Source organism: Phoca vitulina, unplaced genomic scaffold, assembly GCF_004348235.1.
Source record: "Phoca vitulina isolate PV1807 unplaced genomic scaffold, GSC_HSeal_1.0 scaffold26, whole genome shotgun sequence".
NCBI classification, from domain to species: Eukaryota; Metazoa; Chordata; class Mammalia; order Carnivora; family Phocidae; genus Phoca; species Phoca vitulina.
The window spans coordinates 9,666,680-9,692,427 of record NW_022589729.1 but is presented as its reverse complement, the minus strand read 5'-3'; the positions used below and the strand labels follow the sequence as shown (position 1 = coordinate 9,692,427).

Sequence of the window (25,748 nt, the reverse complement as noted above, 5' to 3'; positions counted from 1 at the left end):
TTTGGCAAATGAAGTTATCTTTTATGGGAAACTATTTTGCTCATCAGCTTCAAAAGTTCAGCCCCAGCCTAAAATAGAGTAATAAAATCGTTAGTGGAGGGGTCTGCTTATTTATTTTCATAGTCAGGTGTGCGTATTGGGAAGGGTGTGTGCACACATGTACGCACGCGTGTGTGTGTGTGCGTAGGAATAAACAGTCTGAATGACTCCCACCTTCAGTGTGGATGTAACTTCCAGTGGTTTTCTCACGTCTTCTACACTTGTTTGCTATTAGAGTTACCCACGATTGCTCAGTTTTCCTGTGATGTTCTCATTACTGCCCTAAAGCAACTTTTTATCATTCTAATTAAAAACTCAGTTCAAAAGCTCTGTTCAGTAATATTAACTCCACACATGAATATCCCTTAAATTTGCCAATGTATTCAAAATCAAGGTGGCAAATAGATGGATGTATAATTATATATATAGCAATATAGTACATGCTAATTGTTAATGTAGCCTTTCGATGTTTGCTACTGGTATGTTAGCAGAAGAGTGATGGATTCTATCTTCTCTTTAATCATGAATTCTTTTATCAATGTATTTTATACCTCAACTACTCCCCAAAAAGGATTTTTGACACCTCATGATAAAAGACTTAAATGAAATAGGACCAATAAAATAAAGGTAAAGAAATATTAATCTTGTGATGATGAAGAGGGTACGATAGTTGTATCCCAAAGCAAATATTAAAAATGTGTACTCTGTTTTGCACAAAAATGAACGTGCAGCTTCTTGACAACTGATAAAATAGGAAATGGACTGTGTAACACTGGATCACATCGTTGTCTAATAAAAGGAGGTTTTGAAGACTAGAAGCTTGGTGAAATTGAAAGGATACTATTTGATAATCTGCCAGTAGGGGAACCAATACTGGGAAACTCTTTTTCTCCGTTTTTCCCACGAGAGAGCAGAATATAGTTTAGGAAGAATGCTTTGACTTCTAGAACTGGGGCATATTGTATGGTGAATGGTTATGGAGTCTTCCTTGAAAGTTTGGGACAGAAAATTAAAAGTGTCGATGTGAGAATTCATTGAAGCATAAAAAATGTCCTGAAAGAACTGGAAGTTCCCAATTTGGAAAAACAGTATGCCTTACATGGCCAAAAGAGATCCAAGAGCTCAGAGGGGAATTTGAGGCCAGGTGGATAGAACATTTCATTAATCAATCCATCCTTTCAAAGGAGTTTCTGTTGGTTGCTTTTAGCTTTGGATCTTAGGATATAAAAATAAGAATGTAAAAAAAATAATAAGTATTTGCTTTTATTAATTCTGGAAATACAAGAATTTGGGGGGTGGGATCCATGCACCAGAATACAAACTATGTAGTGATATGCATACAGAGCCATTTTGCTCTCTAAATCAGCAGATGAAATAATTTACTTTTCATCATGGATCTTCTGTTATGGATAAAATAAGATACCTATAATCACTGTGTGAAAGGATAAATATATCAGCATTCAGAAATTAGTATTTAAAACAATTAGGAAGCCTCTTTAGAATGAAGAAAGCAAAATAATTGTGCAGGACTACTGAAACCTATAGTTCATATTTCTCCATTAAATAAAATAAAATCTACTGATGCAAATATGCTCCACTCTAATTTTAAAATGTTCCTCTTTTTCTCTCACAGAGAACATTTTTAAGGTGCAGATTGAGACTTCAAATTCTAAAGCACACTAATAAAAAGATGTTGGCCATGCAATATTAATTTCAAAACTTAAATACTCCTAAGAGCACAAATATATTTATTAAATGATGTAGAAAATCCTGCTCTAGAATTATCTTGATCAATTAATCGAATTTCATACCACAGTTTTACTTCTCCCTGTCACAAGACTCAGAGTATAGGTTTTGAGAATAAGAAAAAAAGTGTTTTCCTTCTGGAATTCTCTTCCTATATATCCTTCCCTGCTTCATTTTGAAATAGACATGATTTTGGGCTAGCAGACGCCTGCCTAATTAGAACATTCATTATCCTAGTCAAGACAGTCAATGTTGAGTCAAAGGGACAGGCAGCAGTCTGCCTCTGACCAACGCAGAGAATGAGGATTGCTTTTGGGATTTCCTTCTCACATTTGCCTCTCATCCTCACCCGCCTTATCTCAGACAGAGGCTGAAAACACTGGCAGAACACCCTGCAAGCCACCCCCGGGCCTCCTGCGTCAGCAGACAACCCAACAGCAATTGCTTCTTCTGCCCTCTTCTGGGCCAATTGTGAGGAAGTAAATTTGAAATGTGATATTAAAGTGAACTCCAAATATAAATCATTCCCTATTCCTTCTCTTGGTCTTCTCCTCAGGGAAGGCTTGCCTGACATCCCATGTTGAGGGAAATGCTCGGCCTCTGGGCTTGCTCTCACAGAAGCCTTAGTTCTCTATACTCTAACTATGGTTTCACTCTATGTCCCCATCGCTAGATAATGGGTGCCTCAAGGAAAGAACAGTGTCTTCATCATCCTTGTAATTTTGATGTCTCTTTCAATCCCTGGGACAGGACAGGTACCCAGATAAGGTTTGCTTGGTTGAGTTTTCATGGGTTTGCTTATACAAAAGTCTTCTTAATCAATACTTCAACTCACAATTTTTGGGCACCTACTCTATATCGGATCCTCCACCAGGCACTGAATATGCAGTCATCCCCCCATATTTGCAGGGATACATTTCAAGACCCCCAGTGGATGCCTGAAACTGTAGATATTATTGAGCCCTATACATACTATGTTTTTCCTATACATATATACCTATGATAGTTTATAAATTAAGCACAGTAAGAGATTAACAGCCATAACTCATAATAAAAGAAAGCAAAATGGCAGATAAGGGGAGGCTATGGTACAAAGATAAATGAGTCAGAGACTTAGGTCCTGAGAAGTCACAGTTCAGAAGCGGCTATTGATGGAGCACAATACAAATCACAATTCTACGGTAGCAAGGAGGAGGGAAGGCTTCACAGAGGAGGTGACATTTGAGCAGAGGCTTGATAAATGAGCAGATTTTGCCAGACAACAAATGAGGAAGAAATGTGTTCTGTTAGATAGAGATGTCCATGAACATTGCAATGTCTCTCTGTCTCACTTCAAAAGAACCTCTGTTCCTTTGTAACCTGCTGTGAGAATCTCAGAGATGAATGAGGGGTTGGGGAGAGGAAACTAAAAAATGCTGACAGAAACAGTAAAGCAGGATCCAGATACTAGAATAGTATCCCTCATTGCTTCATCCCTTGTTCACAGTGTAATTGTTAAGTATGGGAAAAATAACAACAAGGTCCAATATAATGAATATATAAAGTATGTAAAGAATACTTAAAATTCCACTGTATAAGTGATAGGATACATAGTCCTATGTTCTAGCATACTCCAGGCAAAACTCACAATCAGTCTGTTAGCAAAATGATGAGCTCATGAAAAGTTGCCTAAGTAAATCTACAGAATAAACTGTTTAAATCCCACAAATTTTGTTTAATAATGCCTCTTCGATTAGTGGTTAAAAATACAAATGTTGAGTCTTTAGCTTCAAATTTAGTAAAATGATCAAATTTTTAAAGTCTTTTAAAAATATATAACTCAATGGCCCACTCCAGAACCAATTTGAGTTTTTGTTTTGTTTTGGAAGGAGAGAAGTAATTTTTAGAAAACAATCTCATTTTCATTAGGTTCATCTAATTGCCTGTGTATACCATAAATGTTTGTTGTTAAAATGACTGAAATAAAGATATTCCATATTTCAATCTTGTTACCTGAAAAACTTTGAGAAAAACAGATTAGCTGACTTTTGGTGGTCTAGGGAATCCACATTTTTAAAGAAAAGTGGGTTTCTCGTATTTTCCACAGGGCAGGATTTTAGTAGGCCAAAGTACATGTCCACATGCTAAAGTTACAGGAAACTTACCCTTCCAGCCAACTACAATTTCTATATGCATATACTGCACAGAAAACAATTGTGAGCACACAAGAGAAAGGGAACAATAATATAATCAGGAGTGATGGTTATTTCAGGTTAAAAAATATCCAAAAATTTCAGTGCTTTGGCAAGTGTCTTCATGTTATCAATCATATGCATCCAAGTCTAACAGAATCTTAATGTATTTTTGCAAACTGCAGATATGCCAGGTGCTTGGACTGCCAGCAGCATCCCAAAACCAAAAACCAAAAACAAACAAAACATACACACACACACACACACACAAACACACACACACACACACACACACACACATAAAACAAGAACCATGAGTTGTTTGTATTTATCTGGTAGCAAACAGTCGAACACTACACTGACCAAGTTGGCTGGAACAAACATCTTTTATTAACACACGTTTAACAGGATTTAAAATATTCATAGGAAATGTGCATTATTATTATTTGGCATCAGCACACTAGATTTTTAAAAATGCATGGAACTGGGTATTGGTGGCACTCTGATATAAATGACAAATTATTTGAAAAAAAATCTATTAAGATTCTTCACAACCCTTTTCTCTGTCCATGAGAACTTCTCTTTGCACTCAGAGCATTTGTTTCTCTGTGTACAGTTCATTTCCTGCCTAGGTATCTCTTTCTGGTTTCAGCCATGTCACAAGCTTGACGAAAATCACAGTCTTACTGTATCACACTAAAAATATTGCACTTGGTGACCTTTTTTGGCACCAGGAAGTTTTGAGAGGCTTTGGCTGATGCAGAAAGGTGCCTATTGATGGTATGAAATTTAAATGTGGGCATGAGGTGACTTCTCTGTTTTATTCTGTAAGATGATATGTAGAATTTTTACATTAGAAATTGCACTTGGGCAAATGGGCGGTGCTGGTCAGGATCAAGTGCAAATCTGGCATGGAGCTGTCATCATGGGTGGTTTCATAAGCAATGCTTTGAAGCCCTGACAGAAAAAAACTGCTTGTGCCCAATGCCAATCACTCACTCTTTGTCAACTCAATTGCACATCCTTCCAGAGATGGCATCCATCTCCACTGACACCCAAAATATAGAGTGCACTGCCATTATGTCTCAGGGGTAAGCAAGCACTGGTGACTTAACCTACGGGGGCAAATGGCCAGCCTTTGGCTCTTTCATAATGTATATGACTTTGCAGTGTGCACATGAAGCGGAAGAAGAAAGAAGTCATTGGTTTCACAGAAAGGATTTACATAAAAATGATGGCTGGGTTTCTTGGGTTAATACCAGCTATACAGTCATGTTACCAATTCTTAAACAAGATGAAGTGTTAATATTATTCACTTCAAACCCAGGCCCTACAAATCACAAAGAAGGCAATGTCTGCGTGCATGAAAATTCTAACCACATAGAGTCTGCAAGACTTGTTTTGTAGTAAGATAAGGCAGAAGAAGTTTGCTCAACAAAGAATGCTATGCTAACTGGTACTTTGCAATGTTTTATACTTTATTTATGTGATAACTTCCTGCCTGTAGATAAAAGTTCATGGCCTCTAGTGGAGAAGAATCACCACTGAGGAAATCCAAGTGTTGCCCTCTCTCTGTGGGAATAGAAATTGGGGGGGCCAAAAAAGGAGTCCATGTCCCTCCTCTTTCAAGGTGGCATTCTAAGGAGCCACCACCTCTGCAGTGGTCTGAATAATTATTTTTAGTTAACCTTTCCTGAGTGCCTTCAAACAAGCTATATCCAAGGAGGAGAATTAAAAGTCTATTTTCAGTTGCTTTTAAAAAAAATGTTTCTTTAAAAATCTACTTTGAGGGTGAGCTCTTTAGTTCATAAATCTGTATACAGTTGGTGACTATGTTGTTAGATTCCCCAGAGTGTGTGTGATGTTCCCCCTACATGGGGTGTAGGTGCATTGAGTAGTGCATTAATGCTTTCTGGGTCTTGGGTGTCGTTTACTGCACTGTGCTGATAATTTACTAAATGGTACCCAAGAGACCAAAAGGACTGGATGTGCCCTTGTAAAGTACCTAACTTGCTCCCAGGGAGTAATTACAAATTGGGAGAAAAGAACGAAGTATCATATATTATTGTTCATAATGGCCTTTTTAAAAAATAAAGGAAGCTTTAAGGAAGGTAAATAGTTCTGATTCTATCTCATTTGATGTCTTATCCTCACTAAAATAATATAATTAAGGGTATTAGAGAAATAAAAGAATCTATTTAATATATAATTGATATTGTTTCAAATACCATGTCTTCTGATTAATATCTAGCCTTTTGAAAGTCATTCAGGTCCTCATTGGATATAGAGCCAGAATGGCAATTGGCCAACTGAGCCACATCCACTAAGGAGCCTCTGATTAAAAGACTTGACAAGATTAACCCTAAAAACCCTTCCTCATTGCTCAAAGATACAGTGTCCTCATTCACTCCATAGAGCTTGATTTAATTTCAAACTTTTCTAAAAAAAATTATACTTCCATATATATGCTTTTATAGAAGTAATTTGTATAAAACGAAGTATTACAGTCATATATTTATTTTCTATGTATAACCTAGTCAAGACATATATATGTAAACATAACTCCTTCATGAAAAACTAGAAAAGTCTCTTGATTAAATAAGGCAATCCCAATCTACTCTTTGTAATAGTGCAGAATCATTGTTATCAGATTATATTTCTCTATTCTGAAGTCTGTCTTTCAGGTGTGACTAAAAGTATAATGGACTCTGTTTCCAGGAAAACATTTAATGATATAGTAAGCATCCTCATGAAGTAAGACTCCTATTCCATGTTCTTCTGCCTGCTGGAATTCCTCCAAAGCAGAGTACACCGAGTGGAACATGATAACTTCCCTCTTGCAGGATACCTAGATGTATCCTGAAGGATAGAATGGGACCATGTTGTAATTTATTGCAAATTACTTCTTCCTGTAGAAATTTTTCTTCTGAAGTCCTCACCCTACAAATCCCTCAAGCCTACATTTTTCTTCTTTCGGGAGAGTCTGACTACCCTTGCCCTAGAAGAGATTATTGTCACTAACTGTCAAGAAAAGAGTGGATGCTTATTTCTCTGTTTTGGAAAAACTTAAGACATTTAATCGTCCCTAATGTAGACAACATTTGGCAGTGTATTGTTCAGACCACTTACTGTCCTCTGTGGTCATGAAGAGAATCCAGGAACTATGTGCACTGCCAAATCCATTGGAGGCAACCAACCGAAACTCATATTCTGTGTATGGTTGGAGATCTCTCACTTCATAGCTTAACGACGCAGAAGGATTGGAAAATAACCTACATAGGAAAGAAATGTTCATTAGGAAGCTTTAGATATTCAAAGAAATTTCAAAAAAACAAGTAAAATCTTATTGCAAAGAATTTTCAGAAATGTCAACATACAGTTAAGTACTGTAATTTTCTGTTGTCATATGAGATCTCTCTTAAAATAATGAGCCATTTGGTTGAGGGTTTGTGCTATTGCATTTATATGAGATGTAAATTCTAGTAGTATTGAGAAAATTCTAGACTACTATTGAGACTGATTGCCACGTGGAATCTGTAGACTAAGTATTATAATTTTGTATCTACAGTTCAGACAGCATTTTCTTTTTTCAGTTCAGGTTTATGCTTGCTTTATGCAATACATATGCTCATGGAAAGTTAAGGGGGAAGAAATATTAATGTTATATAAATGAAAAATAGAGATTTTTGCAAAGCAAATAATTATCCCCTAGGGTGTTACTTGTCTTTTGTTTATTTGTACATTTAAAAGGCGGCCTTTGTTTGTTGCAAATGAGAACTGACCTATTCAAAGATTAAGACAAAGTAAATTATGTCCACATTGTATAATCTAGGTGACAGTGAGGAGGATGGACAAAGTAGCATGCTCACTCTAGAAATCCATGGGTGGAGTGGCCAGGCCTCATCTGGAGTTGGTATCTGGGAGAGCCGGGAGCGTTGTTGCGAGCTGGTGTAAACCAGACAACCTGAAGACTGGTTGGAGTGGCAGATGAAAGCCTCGGAGGCAGCACGCCATCTGGAGCTGTCGAAAAACACAGATGAATTAGAGCAGAGAAAACTGTGGAGAACATATGCTGGATGGAATCGAAATGCTCCATATACTGGAAAAACTGTTCCTCAGGATCAACAACAATGTTAAACATGGTCCATTTAATTTAACATTTTCATTCCTGAACTACTGTACTTCCTTATTGTTCATCTCAACACAATTACATTAGTATTTCAATCTTAAAAGCCAGCCCCCAAATGCCAAGACAAATGAATATGCAGCACATTCCCACCTGTACTTCTGTTTATCTAATTAAAAATATGTAGGGAACTTAGTGAACCAAATATTAAAGTACCTTTTTATTTTAACTCTTTGCTAAGCAATCAAGCAATCAAACAGTGCAGGAGTCCAGATCTTTCATTTCTCCCATGTATATCACCCATTGCCACTTAATCACACTGCTACTCATGAACACAACTGGCTTTTTTTTTGAGGATGGTTTATTACAATTGTATTTTCTACAATGATAAATATATATGATTAGCTGAAAATAGTACATTCCAGACTTAATTCTCACCTATGAAAATATAAAAACTAAAGTTCTTTCCTCGTGTGATTTATACAGTCAGTTGCTCTTATTCAAATATGTTGCCAGTTGAAGCATCTATGCTGCCTTTTCTAGTTTAGTTGAATCTCTGGCCAATTTTTCCTGAATTTAGCCTATCTACCGGATATAATCTATCAGGGAACTCTATTTGAATAGTTCTATAAGGTCTTACAGGAGTGAGTGAAACTAAAGCCTATTCTACTTAAAAAAAATGACAAGATGACTCTGGTTATTAAATTAATTTTTCCAGCAGGTATAACTTGAATGAACCTATCATATTAAAATTTGTTCCAAAGCTAGCCTGAAACTCAAAAGAAATTAAGCAAAGCTCTGTGAATTTAGGATAATCACCTAATGGCTCTGAGCTTAATGTTTCTTATCTTTAGAATGGGGATAGTTTTCTTTGAGAATTGTTGTGAAGATCGGAGACAATGTAAATAAAGCACCTTATTTGGGGTCTTGGTAATTACTAATTGTTGTTATTATTATTATTATTATGTTGGACTGATCTGAACTTCCCTCAGCAGAATTTAAGTGCTACTATAATGTCAGTTTTTAGGAACACTCTAATTATTGTAATATACGTTTCTAATGGCCAAAGACTACTAGAGGTCATTAACGAAGAAGAAGGGATCAAAATAATGAAAACAACTCTCAGACTTCATTTTCAACTTTTTTTCATACATATCCTTATGTAGTGTGTGTGTTTTACGTACTTCCCTCCACAGCAGAACCTGCCTGTGAACTATGAAGCTAATGAATGGCCAGTGATGAGAACAGACAAATTACATTACAGGTTTCATCAATCTGTTGTAAGGGTTTTGAGTTCATCAATAATCCACTAATTTATTCAATAAACATTTATTGAGCCTCTACTCTGTGCAAAGTAGTATTCTTTGTGTGGAGGGATAACAGCACCGAGTAAAACAGACATGGCCTCTGACCCTGTGGAACTCAGATGTAAACAGAGGGAGCAAGCATTAAGCCAGCGGGTACATAAGATCCTACCAGACAGCTAAGCTCAGGAGGAAAATAAATCAGGGTAAGAGAGGAGAAAGTGAAAAGGAGTGCAATTTTATTATTATGTAACAATTCAGACTGGGCAGGAAGATCATAGGAAGAACATGTCATTAGGTGACATTTGAGCAGAGACCTCAATGGCATGAGAGAGGAGGTCATGAGTGTCCAGAGGAAGAGCAATCCAGCCAGGGAGGCAATAAGTGCAAGGGTAGTGAGAAGGGGAAGCATCAGCTGTGTTCAAGAACAGTGAAGAGGCCAATGTGGCTGATGTGGGCCATGGAGAAGGAAAGGAAAAGAGGTTGGAGGGACAGGCAGGTTCTAGATCCCTCAAGATCCTTTCCAATTCTAGGCCTTGAAAATATACTAAGGGCTCTGGATTCCATTTGAAATGGATTTGGGGGCCATTGCCCGGTTTTAATAAAGGACATGGTGTAATTTGGAACCTATAAAGACTACTCTATGCTAATGGAGGAGTGGGGGCAAGAGTAGACATAGGGAAATTGCCTACTGTAGCAATCCAGGTAAAAGATGACAAGACCATGGATTGGAGTGACAAAAGCAGAGGTGGTGATATATTCTGCTGTTCAAGTGAGTGTGGAGGGTATTTTGCTAAGAGAAAATGAGGGAGTTAAAGATGCTGTCAGTGTGTTGAACCTAACCTCCCAGGTGAATGGTGGTGCCATTGCTGAGCTGAGGAATGCTGAGGGGAGAGATCAGTTATGGGAGGGATCAGGAATTCTGTTTTGACCATGTTACATTGAAGAGGAGGGACATCCAAGAAGAAGCTGCAAGTATGAGTCAGGATAGGAGTTGTGGATGAAGGTGTGTGTGGTATTTAATGGCTGAGACTTGATGAAATAACCCAGGGGTGAGTGTAGATGGAATGAGTGCAGAAGACTTCTGTGAACTGAGCCATGAGGTCCACCAACATTTTGAGGTCAGGACGAATCTTCTACAACAAATGAGGCATAAAGGAGTGGTCCATGAGGGAGGACAAAATCCTAGAGATGGTACAGCCTGGAAGTCAAGTAAAGAAAGCATATCCAAAAGGAAGGACTGATCAACTGTCCAACGCACTGAGAGTTTAAGCAAAGAGACAGAATTATATTTTGCATTTGGCCCAGTGGAGGTGTTTGGTGACAGGTGCCAAGAAAAGATGCAGTACCGTGGCAGGCACGGCAGTGTGACTGGAGACGGTGGGAAAGGAATGAGGGGATAGTGAGCACAGGCAACTCTTTTGAAGGATTTTGTTCTAAAGGAGAGTAGAAAATGGGGCAGCATTTAGAGAAGCTTCTGGTATTAAAGGAAGGTGTTCTAAAAACTGGGAGATGTTATAGTGTATGCACACCTATTGGAAAGATCCAGAAGAGATGTGGGGAAATGATAATGTAGCAGAAGGAAGAATAACTGCCAGAGCCAATTCCTTGTGTGGGAGACAGAGAGAAGCAAGCCAGCAGGGCACGCTGGCTATTGACCAGAGCACGGATGGTATACCCATTGTGCAGAAGTGAATTCAGAGACTGCTGATACAGAGAGATAGGGAGATTTCATGACAGAAAAACAGCAAGGATCTCTTCTGATGGTCTCCATTTTCTCAGTGAGCAAAATAAAAGCCAAGGCTTCAGCTCAGTACTGAAGTGTGAGGCTGAACCAGATGCTTGAAGAGAAATGAAATGGAATGAAATTGCTCCCTCCGTTAGTAGAAGTGTGACATGGCCAGGATGCAGTAGGATTTCTGTCCAGGGCCACTTATCCCATAAGCCACTGCTACAGACTTGCTAATTGGTCATTTATCTGTGAACACATATAGTTTTAACAATGATTATTTCTTATTTGCTCTATGTTTTTTAATTGATTCATAATAAATGGACATATATCGAAAAGGCATGGGCAAAAAGTAAAGGACAAAATTGTGTATGGTGTAGAACATATAAAGTCATGCCCCTCATTTGACTATTTTCTTGTCTAACTTTTCTGTGTCAAGGAATATCATATCACCAACAGTCCAAATTTGGAAGAAAAATCAGTTCTGATAAGTCATCAACATGAAAAAACTGGAATTATAAATATATACACAAAAATCCATTCACATGTTTAAAACTGCATGATCATGCAATTAAGAAAGAACGGAGGCATGCCCCAAAGTAGGCTCCATAATAATAATACAGTACCTTGGGTTCTGTTCTGAGTGATAACCAAAAAAAGGTGCCCCATTAAATTGGTCACACTGATTATATAAAATTGCAAAATATTTCCAAACAGAGTGATCATCTTATTTACATATAACTATTCATTTTCCATGCTTCTAGTAACACTGAGTTCTGGAACCCTTTCTTTCCCCTCTGGTTAACCCCTTTTATCCTAGACCTATTCCTTAGAGGCTCCTTAGCACCAAAGCAATAACTGGGAGCCAGCCATAATTTCATCCCTGGTTTCTTAACAGAAGAGCCGTGTATCTATCAGCTTGATATATTGTTTCCAAGATGCTATGTTGCTCAAAAAGCTTCTCTCGAGTTTAATATGACCCTCACGGGGCAAGCACTCCACAGACAACCTCCTGAATCAACACTTCTTGTCCAGTAAATACTAATTCTACACGGCAAGTGGATAAAACAGCTACCCCAATCTATAAATTCAAAGGAAGGGAGTTTTTAATAAAATTTCAAATTTAACCTTTTTTGGAAGGCAAAATGAATACAACACATTAAGCCATAAATTAAATCGCAGATTGGACTAGTCTAGATGCTATAATCATTAAAATGTACCATTTTATTAAACTTTTAAATGATATGCACTTGTGGATTCTTCCCTATCTAAAAAAAAAAAAACCCAAAACAAACAGAATGCCTTAAATTTTTGCTCCTTACAAATTTATAAATTCCTGAGGAGAGCTCTAAAAAGCAAAAGCAGAGGCTTTTTTTCTTTTTTCCATGTGACTGGTGACTACCAACGCTGTAGTGGCCAAAAGAGGAAACTTGTGGGGAGAAAATGAATTCAATGAACTTCTCATATGCACCCATTTCTCAGGACAGCCCACCCACCAACTTGTTACTACTGCAGTGTGTTTTTGTGTGTATGTGTGTGCATTTAAAATACTGGAATAGAGGCTCATGGATGGCTCAGTTGGTTAAAAGACTGGCTCTTGATTTCAGCTCAGATCATGATCTCAAGGTTGTGAGATCTAGTCCGACTCCATGCTCAGCAGGGAGTCTGCTGGAGATTCTCTCTCTCTCTCTCCCTCTCCTTCAGTCCCTATCCCTGCTCACATGTGCCCTCTCTCTTTCTAATAAATAAATAAATTTTTATAAAAAATAAATAAAATACTGGAATAAAATAGTGCATTAAGATATCGAAGACATCTATGATATTTTGTATTAAATTCAAATCTGTAATAAAATAGATTGAATGCCATTCTGCACAAGATTCTTTGCTGGGGGAAGGGAAAGGGCAGAATGAGGGAGAGTGGGATTTAGACCATCTACTTTATGTTTAGGAGAGAGATAAGACAGGACTCAAATAACTGTAACACAGAATGTGTGAACAGCATAAAAGAGGTATTAGTGCTTCAGGATGGGGTTCAGAAGTCAGAAATTCACATCCAAATGTGCACTGGACCTTGTCTTTCAGAGGGACAGGCCATCGGGACCATGTGAGATTATTCCTGTGGGGCAATCATGTCCTCAGCCTGATTCCAGGGTCTACGACTCCATCAACTCTGCCCATGCTCATTCCAAGCCCATGTGCTGCTTCTTCCTGGCTTCGCTTGGAATCTGACTGCAGCCTAGCTCAAACTACCCGCCCCCCACTTCAGAGGGTAGATTATTGGCATCCTCATTTAGACTTCCCTGTTAACGTAACACAAGAGAAAACCATGGCCTTTTATCTACATGCATCCTGGCTGCACCACTGAATAGCCTGGCACATACTCAAAATCCTTGGATTACACATTTTCTGAAATAGCTACATATGAGCAAGGATTTTAAATTCTAGTTTCCAGAATGGAAAATTAAAGTTCAGACACATACATTGAGTCGTTGAGTCATAAACAAATTGAAAACAGAAGGCAAGACTCAATTTCCAGTCACTAAACCATATGTCATTAAAAAAGATATTAATTATGAGGAATATGCAGATGTGCTAACAAATGGACAGTCAACCTTGAGCACAAGGATGTACAAATAGAGCAGCGTTAAATAGTGGCAAGTAGGTTAAAATAGATTTAATGTTTGTGAAACAGTCTCTCATAATATCTAACTTTTTGAACACATTCTTTGTGCCAGGTTTTTTTTTTAACATAATTATTTCTAATCCTAAGAATTACACTATAAAATTGTAGCATTATCTCTTTGTAGTCTAGATAAAGAATCTAAAGCTCAGAGAGGTTACATCTTTTATCTCAAATCACAGAAGCAGTTACTGGCAGAGTGAGGACTTGAACTGGGACTTTAAATTCAAAGACAGTGCTCTGAATTCTATATCACAAAACAGCATGTTATAGTAGGTGATTGATACTAGAAAATAAATATTATATTTATTGGGGTGCCTGGGTGGCTCCAGTCAGTTAAGTGACAGACTCTTGATTTCAGCTCAGGTCATGATCATGATCTGAGTCCTGAGATTGAGCCTCATGCTGGGCTCCCTGCTCAGCATGGAGTCTGCTTGAGATTCTCTCTCTCCCTCTACACCTCTTCCTGCTCCTGTGCCCATGTGCTCTTTCTCTCTCTCTCTCTCAAATAAATAAATCTTAAAAAATTTAAATGTATTAAATAAGTATAAAAGCAAACCATTTACAATATTAAATAAATTTGTTTTAGTAAAGATTGAATTTATATTCTGTCCAATTCATATTCTTTTTTTTTTTTTAAGACTATTTTTTTAGAGAGAGAATGAATGCACAAGTGGGGATGGGGATGGGCAGAGGGAGAGGGAGAATCCCAAGCAGACTCCAGGCTGAGCATGGAGCCCAATGCTGGGCTTGATCTCGCTACCATGAGATCATGATCTGACCTGAAATTGATACTTACCCAACCGAGCCACCCAGGTGCCCCTGTCCAATTCATATTCTTAAACAGTTCTTTCCTGGTATTATTTACCACAGCAGGGCCTCTGTCTCCTTATTATCCACAAGGAACCTGACATAGAAATACTTGTGTGAATTTGCTAGTTCTCAGAAATTAGTCAAAGCCCACAAAAATTCAATGAAATACAAAATGGCGAGGTCTTCATGTTAGTAAGAAAAATATAGTTAAAATATTAAGTGTTATTAATAAATGTGCCATGGAATTTACCTTTGACTGTAGAACATTAAAAATAAAACAAGAGTATTTTAAATCTGGAGTACCTGTAGCCTAAATGCCACCACCAAATAAGGGATTCTTGCCTGAAACATCTCAGGCAGGTGACATTCAGGCCTGTGTGTGTTCATTACCAGTGAGAGGAAAATAGTTGCTTTGTAAGGTGCCTCATTACATTATTGGACAGTTTCTATTGTTGGTAAGCTCCTTCTGATATAAAACTAAAAACTGTACTAACCTCTACAAAATTTAGGGTAAATATAATCTTTGGTCCACATCGGGACCTCTGAGAGTGAAACAAGGTACTCTAAATAATTAACAGGGGCTAAATGAGCTGCAGCAGGTATAAACTGGGGCTATCATGGGCGATGGGTGCATATAGCTGGTCCTGTTAGCACTGTACTCATTAGGTCCTTGTCTTGGTTGTACTAATTCCTGAGAACAAGCCTCTACTACCATCATGGGATAGAACTTCAGGCATTTTTAAGTGGTGGTCTTCTCCTCCACTAAATTTCTCCATTTCAGGTTAAACATTTCTGCTTCCTCCAACTAGTTTCCAGGATGCCTCAACCATTATCTAGCCTTGGTACCTGACTTGGATGTGTTCCAGTTTGATAATCTTCAAAAATATGAAGCCTTATACCTAACACAGACACTCTTTGTGCATTTTGACCAGAGTAGGTCACAGGGAAACTCCAACTTTCCTTCCCCCAAGGAAGTTGCTAGAAATTCATGAAGAATCTTATTTTTGGCCTGCTTAATATTGGAGTTCATCAATGTTATTCAGATTGCTATATAGTTGATTCCAAATGATCATATGGATAGATAGAAATGCCAGATCAATCATTATCCAACAAATACACAGAGGTTGAGAGGAATGTTATTAAAGAAACAAAATATTTAAGGGGATACTATAGTGCCCAGCGCAGTGCTTCATTTCAGAAGACGTCCTATAAAAATGTATGTATGGATGAATGAATGGATGGATAGATGGAGTTGTTGATAGAGGGTAAGATCTGCAGAAAAATCTCTCCCCCCTATGACCCAATAATTGTTAGGATCCAGACCATATTATCCATTTACAAATAAAGACTCAATTGCCTGAAAATGAATAATTTTAACATGAAAGATTAATTGCTTAGAGAGTACTAACACAGCAATATCAAATTAGATCTGAAATACTACTTTATAATACATTCATTTTATCAATCATTTCTCTCAATGCCCCATTCCACAGATGTGCAAACTGAGGAAGGTCAAGCAACATGTCTGAAATATATGATAATAAATGGCAACCAATGGCTTCACACATCTGTTGGTTCCAAGACTGTAACTCATCTCTCAACACCAACTTGAATCTTAAATTTAGGTCTAGCCATGGCTTTTCACTATAACACCAAAGTAATAGTAATACAAATTACTTGAATGCAGAGAACTTATTTTTATTTCTTTATGTAACCATTAGAGCACTTAATGAAATTATGCGAATTTAGTATTGCTTATCAAAGAAATATTAAACAAATGCTAAAATTTAGTTTCTACAGAGCTAAACACAACCCCCTTTTAAAGTATGTATTTTTTAACTACAAAAATAATATATGTTCATAATAGAAAATTTGAAAATTACCAAACGAAGAAAACAATTATCCATAATTACATTACCCAGAGACAGCCATTCTTACACTATTACAGACTCTCTCTCCTGTCTTTCTTCTATACAAGTATATTTATGCATAATTTTTTAAAATTTGAAATGATTAAGCTGAATATGTTAAATAAATTATTTAGTAAACTTTGCTTTCAATATATGGTGAAAACTCTATACCATTGAGTGCAGGCATTTTTTGGTAACATGACTTTACAAAATAATTGCAGGTGATATTTTTACAGATACGGAATATTCACTTAACAAAGCTGATATTGATAGACCAAGAATTTGATTGGTTCTGAAATGCTTGTATATATTGATTGTATTATATATATATATAATTAACATATGGGGTTATATTAGTTTAGGGTGTAAAACACAATGATTCAACAATTCTATACATTACTCAGAGCTCACCATGATTAGTATAGTCATCATCTGTCACCAAACAACATTATTACAGTCTTATTGGCTATATTCCCTATGTTATACTTTTTATCTCTGTGACTTATTTATTTTGTAACTGGAAATTTGTACCTCTTGATCCCCTTTATCTATTTCACCCATCCTCCTACCCACCTCCCCTCTGGCAACCACCAGTTTGCTCTCGGTATTTAAAACTGTTGTTGGGGCACCTGGGTGGCTCAGTCGGTTAAGTGGCTGCCTTCGGCTCAGGTCGTGATCCCAGGGTCCTGGGATCGAGCCCCACATCGGGCTCCCTGCTCGGCGGAGAGCCTGCTTCTCCCTTTCCCTCTGCCTGCCACTCTACTTACTTGCGCTCTCTCTGTCAAATAAATAAATTAAAAAAAAAAAAAAACTTTAAAACTCTGTTGTTTGTCTCTTTTTTTTCTTTGTTTATTCATTTGTTTTGTTTCTTAAATTCCACTTAAGAGTGAAATGGCATTTGTCTTTCTCTGTCTGACTTACTTCACTTAGCATTATATCCCCTAGGTCCATCCATGTTGTTGCAAATGGCAAGATCTCATTCTTTTTCATGGCTGAGTAATATTCCTTCCATCTTCTTTATTCATTCATCTAAGGATGGATATACCTGGGTTGCTTCCATATCTTTGCTATTACAAATAATGCTGCAATAAACACAGGGTGAATATAGCTTTTCAAATTAGTGTTCTCATTTTTGGGGGGTAAATACCCAGTAGTGGAATTATTGGATCATATTGTATTTCTATATTTAATTTTTTAAGGAACTGCCATACTGTTTTCCACAGTGGCTGCACCAATATGCATTCCCACCAACAGGGTCCATTATATTTTTGGAAGGCAGTTGGCTATATGGGCCTGGAGTTCATGGGAGTATTTGGGGCTAGATATATAAATATTAGTTAAGCCAAAATATTGACTATGATTAAAGTATTAAAAACAGGCTTATTGGCCATTTAGTATTTCTTAGTTTCTAAAATTCCTGTTGATGTATTTTCCTCAACTGAAACTTTTTTAATCTTCAATAAGCTTTTTATTACATCAGATAGTCCTGAATATTGTAGACATTTGCCACTCTCTTATTTAAGCCCAGTTAGCACTTAAAAAAATGTTTAACTGAAATAACTTATTACCAATGTTTTGAAATGTCTCTATTTAGAGATTACTTTAACTAAATCATAGAACAGATGTCTGTGCATTGGTTAAGATCTATCAGACCTGGGTTTAAATCCCGATTCTGCTCTTTGTTTTTGAATAAGTACCTTAACCTCTCTGTGTCTCAGTTTTCTCATCAATAAAATAAGGATAAAAATAGAACATACTTCATAGGGTTGGTCTGTGAGGATTGAGTTAATGTAATATTTACATAATACAATAAAGTATACACTATAAACAATATATAAGTGTTTGCTGTTGTTATGATCTTGAACTTTCCCCCAATATCTGACACGTGGTTCTGCCATGTCTGTTACATCATGTACACCCTCATAGTTTATTCCAAAATCTCTCCTTAAGCAAGGGTCACTGAGTCACTTAATGTCCTGAAAAACACATATTGCTGGGTTATTTTGTAATTACCAAAGAAACATCGTAATTATAAATTTTTATTTTGTGGAAATAGGACAGTATCTTGCATCACAAGTGCCTCGTAGGCAAATCTAGCTCAGTTTATAACTATTTAGAGGCTGAAACAGTCCAGCTGATGACTCCCTAGCCCACACCACAGCGAAGATTGTATATATGATAGAAATTAAGTAAGTTTGGGAAATTTGTATGTTTATGATTTATTGAAAACTACTTAAGGACAAGGAACATACATTACGATTTAATTGTTTCTCTTTGTAATTTTCTTCCCCATCCTTGATGTCTTCATAGTGAGATCTCTCTAAATACATTATTTGCAGTAACAATCATATTGATGAAAGAACTTTTTGTAAGCACTTTAAAAATTCACAATATTTAGAAAATGCATGCTCTGATGATACCGATTAAGGAGCTTAAGCTGCCCAGACATCTTAATTTTGATCAGCTTAGTAACTGATTTTTACCTCATCAGTCAGATGAGCCATAAAACTGAAGATCTCATTACATCTTAGTCAAAAAGACTAGACAAATATTTTTTAAAATAGTTTTCATTTATAATTAACATTCACCAATTTAGATATTACTAAGTATTTCACATACATTATCTTGTAATACTCAAAATATCCTTCTGACGTAGTTAGTATTATTTCCCCATTTTATAGATAAATATAGGTTTAGAGATATCAAATATCCCTGATTGGCTCAAATCCAGAGATTGTACTTTTAACCACACCCTTCTTCATATAAGGGAGTTAAGTTTAGGCTGGGAGTCATGTGGTCTGGAGGTAAAATTTGTTTTGTTTTATTTTATGGAGGTAAAACTTACATGTGAGGAGGGGAGCACTTATTGAGATGCTCTGGTGATAGAGAAATTTTCAAAAGCTTAGAAAACTATACTAAATGCATTAGCATGTATTAAAATAATATGAAATATTATATTGTGGCTAATTCAGAAAACTCTTAAATTTTCATTTCAAAACATAACAACAACAATTAACATTTAAATGCACCTACATTCTTTCATTTGATCTTACAATCATACCGTGAATTAAATGGTATGGGTATTGCATTACTTTTATAGTCTTGTGTTGCCTGAAGTGCCATGCTGGGACTCAAAAGTGTGTATTTTGATTCAAAACTCCATCCTATTTCCCGGTAACTATGTAGTTTCCAAGCTATAAATATTGGAAGTATAGAAGGATTAAAAAATGATAAAATCGTATTGTTATTTTTATATTCTCTGAAAAATTCATCTACCCTTCCCCCTTTCCTCCCTTGCCAACATGGTTCTGGGTGCTGGGTACATAATAGAGAACACAATAGCCACAGTCCCCACCATTATGGGCATGAGAATATTGTCAAATGGAGGAAAGCTGGCATTGAACAAATATAAATCTGTGGTTAAACATGCACAAAGTGCTTAGAAAGAGAACATTATACTGTAAGAGATTATTAGAAGAGGTTGACTTGACGTTGATTGAAAGGGCAAAGCTTCTTTAAGGAAGTGGTATTTAAACTGGGACCCACCGAAGGACTAAGATTCTGCTGAATTCGTGAACCAGCAGTTGTGAAGTGGTAAAGACGTAGAACTTACTGTTTGAGGAACTCAAAGAAGGTGACATGTGTTCTACTGGAGGGTCTTGTAGGCCAGGTAAGGAGTCTGAAATTTATACTAAGAAGACAGAAAATCTTTGATTTCTATCATTTTTTTAAAGCAGAGAAATGACATGATCCAGTTCAGTTTTGTAAGACATTTTTTTGGGGGGGGAGGGAAAGATGGTGGCTACTGTTCTGTCTGGTGAATTGACTGGATTGGATTCTGAAAGTAATAAATAGACATATCATGTTATTTACATACCTTGATTTTTTTTTTTTTTAATAAAAGCTGAGTGCAAAATATAAAAAAACGATCCAATTACTTAACATTTCCAGCTATCTGGTTTCTTTAGACTTAACCTCGTATAGATCATTCTTATGCAGGTCGATAAAGAATAAGCATTCATGTCATTAGAGTCCCAAAAAGAGAGGGGGAAGAAAACCACTCATAGATAGGTTTTATAATTATTCACCTGCCTAATTCCCAAAATAATTTTAAAACACTTGATATAAAACACAAGAAAACAAGGCTAAATAATGAAGTGAAAGGATCAGAAAATTATACTGCAAAATCTAGGCTGAGTTCAGCTATTGTTGTCAAGCACCAGATTCATTTCTGAGATGCATGAGTGACAAGGTACAACCAAAAATGAAATATGAGTTATTACCAATTGACAAATTTTTAAATTATTTTAAGAACTTTCAATTTTCTTTATTATTTTATATTAAAATTACTTTTAGTTTTTTTTTTCCCAAGTTTTCATTTTATGGGAATGTATACTTAAGGAACTGGGTTTAAAATGGATTCTAATTATTTAATGAAAAAACTGCACTTTTACAAATATGAGAACGGCAGTAAATCAATTAATTTTTCTAAATTCTAAAAGTAATTACTTACAATACCTCATCAAATAAATAAGATACAACTTTGTATTTAAAACTAACAGTCAACCAGGGTGCCTTGGTGGCTCAGTCTGTTGAGCATCTGCCTTCAGCTCTGGTCATGATCTCAGGGTCCTAAGACCAAGCCCCAGGTCGGGGCTCCCTACTCAGCGGGGAGCCTGCTTTTCCCTCTCCCTCTGCCCACCTCATCCCCCCAGGCTTGTGCTCCCGCACTCTCTCTTTCTCAAATAAATAAATAAAATCTTCAAAAAAAAAAAAAGAAACTAACAGTCAACCTTAACAATATTCACATAGTTGTCTTACTTCATTGTTTACAAACACATATTGTTAGTTTATTAGCAACCCCTCCACCCCAATAAAGTAAAATCAAGTTCTAAGTACTCCTGATTCATTCCAGTGTTTCCTGGAGATTTCCAAGTGCCATCCAGAACATGCAGTAAATACAATTATAAGCAATAACAAAATGGCAGCCACAGCTTCCAGTTTCATGAGGGAATGCACTATATCTGTTCTAGAAATCTTTCTAGCCCAGGAACTAGGATTATACCTAGCAACTAGAAAGAGCTCAGTAAATGGTTTTTTGGATGAATGAAGGTTGAACAACATTCAAAGTTTTGGTAAAGATTTTGATTTTATTATATTAAGGGTTTTTAACAAATTGACAACTTTAATGACTGGTTAACTGCCTTGTAAAAGATGCTAACATCTTGATATTCATTAGTAAAGATAAACATATTAAAATGGTAAAGTTAATTTTAAGCATTTATTGTATGCCAGGCCCTGAACTAAATGCTTTACACAATTATCACATTTAATCTTCTTAATAGTCCCATGTGTAAAGTGGGGTGGGTCAAGAAAAGGGACGCTTAGACAGAGTTTTAGTCTATTTGGGCTGCTACAACAAAATACCATAAACTGGATAGATTACAATAAACAGAAGTTTCTTTCTCACAGTTCTGGAGAATGGGAAGACCATGATCAAGTCACCAGTAGATTTACCTCAGAGAGGTAAGATTTACCACCAAAGAGCCCCCTTCCTGATTCATGGATGGTACCTTCTTGCTGTGTCTTCTCATGGTGGAAGGAAGCAAGGCCTCTTTTTGAAAGGATATTAATCTCATTCATGGGGCTCCATCCTCATGACCCAACCACCTCCCCAGCTCCTACCTTCTAATATCATCACATTGGGTGTTAGGTTTCAACATACGAATTTTGGGAAGACACAAATATTGAGACCATAGCAGATATGATATGTGATTTACATAAGACCACAGAGCTAATAAGTAGTTGAGCTGCTGTTTGAATCCAGCAACCTATCTGTAAAACCTAAGCTTCCTATCGTTATTTTAAACAATGCCTTTTATAGTAACCTAGCCCAGCCAAAACCTTGACCCTCCTTAGAGGCAGAATGTGGCTAGCCTCCTTTACCTGCCTCTTCCCCATCTGCCTCACAGGAGTCTAAAGAACCAACTTGGAGTCTGGATATTGCTTTGAGGAGTAGACAAATCTTAGAGCTAGGAGGTTCGAAAGAAGTAAAACATTTTTGAAAGTTTTGTTGTTTTTTTTTTTAAATAACTATGTCATTTAAATCTTGAGGTTTATTTGGAAATAGACACTTGGAGATACTGTTTCTGTCCTTCTTTGTCTCAGTCTATCTCTTTATCAGGATTTTTTTCTTTTCTCTTACATGTCATAGCACCCTAGTGTCTGAAAGCTTCCAGAAAGGTCCCCAGAGAAAAACAGAAAAATAAAATGCATAACAATGGCCATAGGCATTATAGACCCAAACTCAAGTAAGGATGACATTTTTCTCAAGGTTGTTACCAGTGTAGTAGAGGCATATTTAGGACAAAAGCCCTAAGAAAGATATGTATAAAATAAATTTTTATTAAAAAAAATCCATCATTTGCCTCTCAGCTCAGTGACAAAATAAAATATCTTAGAGTACATTATTGAATAAAACCTGAAGATGGTATGACATTTGTCTTTGGTCTTTCACTGACTCATTTGGGTCTACCTTTCTGAGGTAAATCCAAAATCTCACCAACATTTCACTGGTGTGAGAATACATCAGTCAAAATTGGTGCAAATATTTGTCAAAAGTTATAAGAAACCCAATTGGCAGATCTAACCTAGCTCTAGTAATTGTTCTTCATGAAATGAAAAATTGTCCCCATGTTCGCTAAGAACACTTTAATTAGAATGGAAAAGAAGCCAGGATATCCCCAGTTACAGTTTATAATAGGAGTAATATAGAAAGGGGTGGCAGAGGTGGGTCAAGGGCACCAGAATAAAAAGACACCACTGAATACTAATTGCTATTGACCATTCTGCGAAACAAAAGATTCCACTTCACATTAGCATCCATAGGACCAAGGCAATATACCTTCAACTCCACCTCCCTTTGTGGTTTAAGATTAAAGTGTTGCTTAAAATTACTCTGCAAGACAGTTTCAGTGAATTTGTTAACCAGGAAACATCAGACAGACTGAAGTCATCCTCTGTTAATTTTGAAATACCCCAAAGCTGTGAATGATGTAGCTCATTGTGCTCAAAGAAAAATAGGGATTTTGAATTTCATTAGATACATTATTTGTTCAACTAGAATGTGGAACTGTCACTTTGTCAGACTAATTAGAAGCTCTGAAGTTGGTGGTCATAGTGCCCAGAAGAATTTTTTTTTTTGTTACATCTCAAACCACCAACCAAATTTTATTCTTTTCCCTTGTAGATATCCTAGATTTAGACACTCTATTTAAGCCCCTGCTAGTGACATTTGAATTCCTCTTAGTATTCTTAAGAGTATTCCTTAAGTATTCCTATTATTTTGAATACCATCATATTCATCCAAATTAGTTTCCAGGTGGCATAGATTAAATTCTTTTTCCTTGAGAATCTGATTACTTGAGCCCTTTCTGTAGGTTGTATCTTCAACTGGAAATATATTTTAAAATATATACAACAAAAATATTAATGGATTAGGTCTATCCTATTTTTAGTTAAAATACTGTTCATTCACTTCATTTAAAATAATTCTCTAAAGAATCCTACTTTTGTAAAATTAAAAATAGATATGCTTTTAGCAAGGTTAATAAACAATTTTAACAATGAATAAATGCAAGCTACATCAAAGCCACCCTCTTTAGAAAGAGTGCATAAAATATTCTTTTGTTGAATGTCTCCAATAAGAACAATAGTTAAAAACTAACTTAGGTAGTTAAGAAAACAAACTATTACATTTTACAATTAGAATCAGTACTCTTTCTTAAAGTGCTACCGAATCTACTCTTCTAGGATATCAAGAACCAAGAAGTTAAATGATCTTTGAACAGCTGACAAAATTTTAGTTATTTAATGAAAGAACAAGAGGGGATTGGTTATAAAGTCATCTTAACAATGGGATTGGATCTAATATTCAAGCTGATTAGTTAATTACTCAACTAATAACTAGATCTAGTCTTAAAACACCGAGATTGTGTACAGGGCATCCCTTACCTCAATAGGCCATTCATTTCACATTCTCTATTAAGGATAGTAAATAATAGTCATCATCAGGGTAAAAAATCCTGAAAGACTTCTAAGAACTGATTTCAGCTCATGAAGTAATAGAAAATTTGAGAATAAAAAATTGATACTCATTTGACCACAATAATGATTAATAACTAGGTCATTAAGTTCATCTGATGAAAATCTGTAATCAGGATATTAGTGAATTATTTGTTTTAGTAATTTAGCCACATAATTGCTATCCACTGTAGCACTGGTATCAGAAAGTATATGGCATTAATAAGAAGGAAATTTGTCAGTTTTAGGCTTATAAATCTGGAGGAAATTCAGAAGTAGAAACAAACGTATTAATATTAATAACACTTCCTTAATTTATACGTAGTACAAATTAGAATATCTACTACTTCTGACCAATAGCATAGTAATCAAAACATAGCTTTGCCTAGAAGAAGAAAGCATGGGTCATCCCTAATTCCAAGAATCTTCAATTAGTAATTTAAAAAATGATTATTGGGATTAATGGGAAGGATATAACTTGGCAATGCAATACACAATTATTATGTATCCAGCATTGTGTTACATTCTTTGCAAGCATTTATCATACTTAATTCTCTCAATGTCAACCTTATGACTACTATCTCTCCCATTTTATGGAAAGAAAAACCTGAGGCAAAGTATGATTGTATCACTTGTTCAAGGTCATATAGCTGGTAAGAGGAGAAATTTAATTTTGAACCTAATCTGGTTGATTTTAGAATCCATGCTCTTAATCACTAGGATAATTTGCTTGTGTGTGAGTATGCATATGTTGTGGGGGTTACAGATAAATAGAGGAGATATATTATACAGTATTTTCATGCATGTTATTTTTATCTTGTATACTATATTTTTTCCTCCAGCAACTTTTAATCTTATATTTTTTCTGGACGAAGAACTTGCAAATGTTATTTTTTTCCCTAAGAAAGAGAGCATTGACAAAAAGGTAAAAGTTAACTTTAGATTATCAAGAATGTTTCACTGTTCATGAAGCCTAGCTACATGAGAAGAAATTTAGTCTAATCTTTTTTGAGAAAATCTCTCAAATATATTTAAATCTTACCAATTTCAGAGTTGCCTACATCCATTCACCAGTTACAAAATAAGACTGTTTGGCCATGTCACCATCAGACAGAGTAACAGAAATTACTGTATGTTTTATTAAAAAC

General features: G+C 36.1%; 1 protein-coding gene across 1 annotated transcript in view; it reads right to left on the bottom strand.

The window, feature by feature from the left end:
• Nucleotides 1-25,748, bottom strand: part of USH2A (usherin) — a 682,897-nt gene that overhangs the window by 237,067 nt on the left and 420,082 nt on the right. Inside the window, exons 38-39 of the mRNA XM_032422367.1 lie at nucleotides 7,826-7,976; nucleotides 7,086-7,228 (exon numbers count right to left, since the gene is read on the bottom strand). Coding sequence (XP_032278258.1) covers nucleotides 7,086-7,228; nucleotides 7,826-7,976 — 294 coding nt within the window. The remainder of the gene's footprint in view (nucleotides 1-7,085; nucleotides 7,229-7,825; nucleotides 7,977-25,748) is intronic.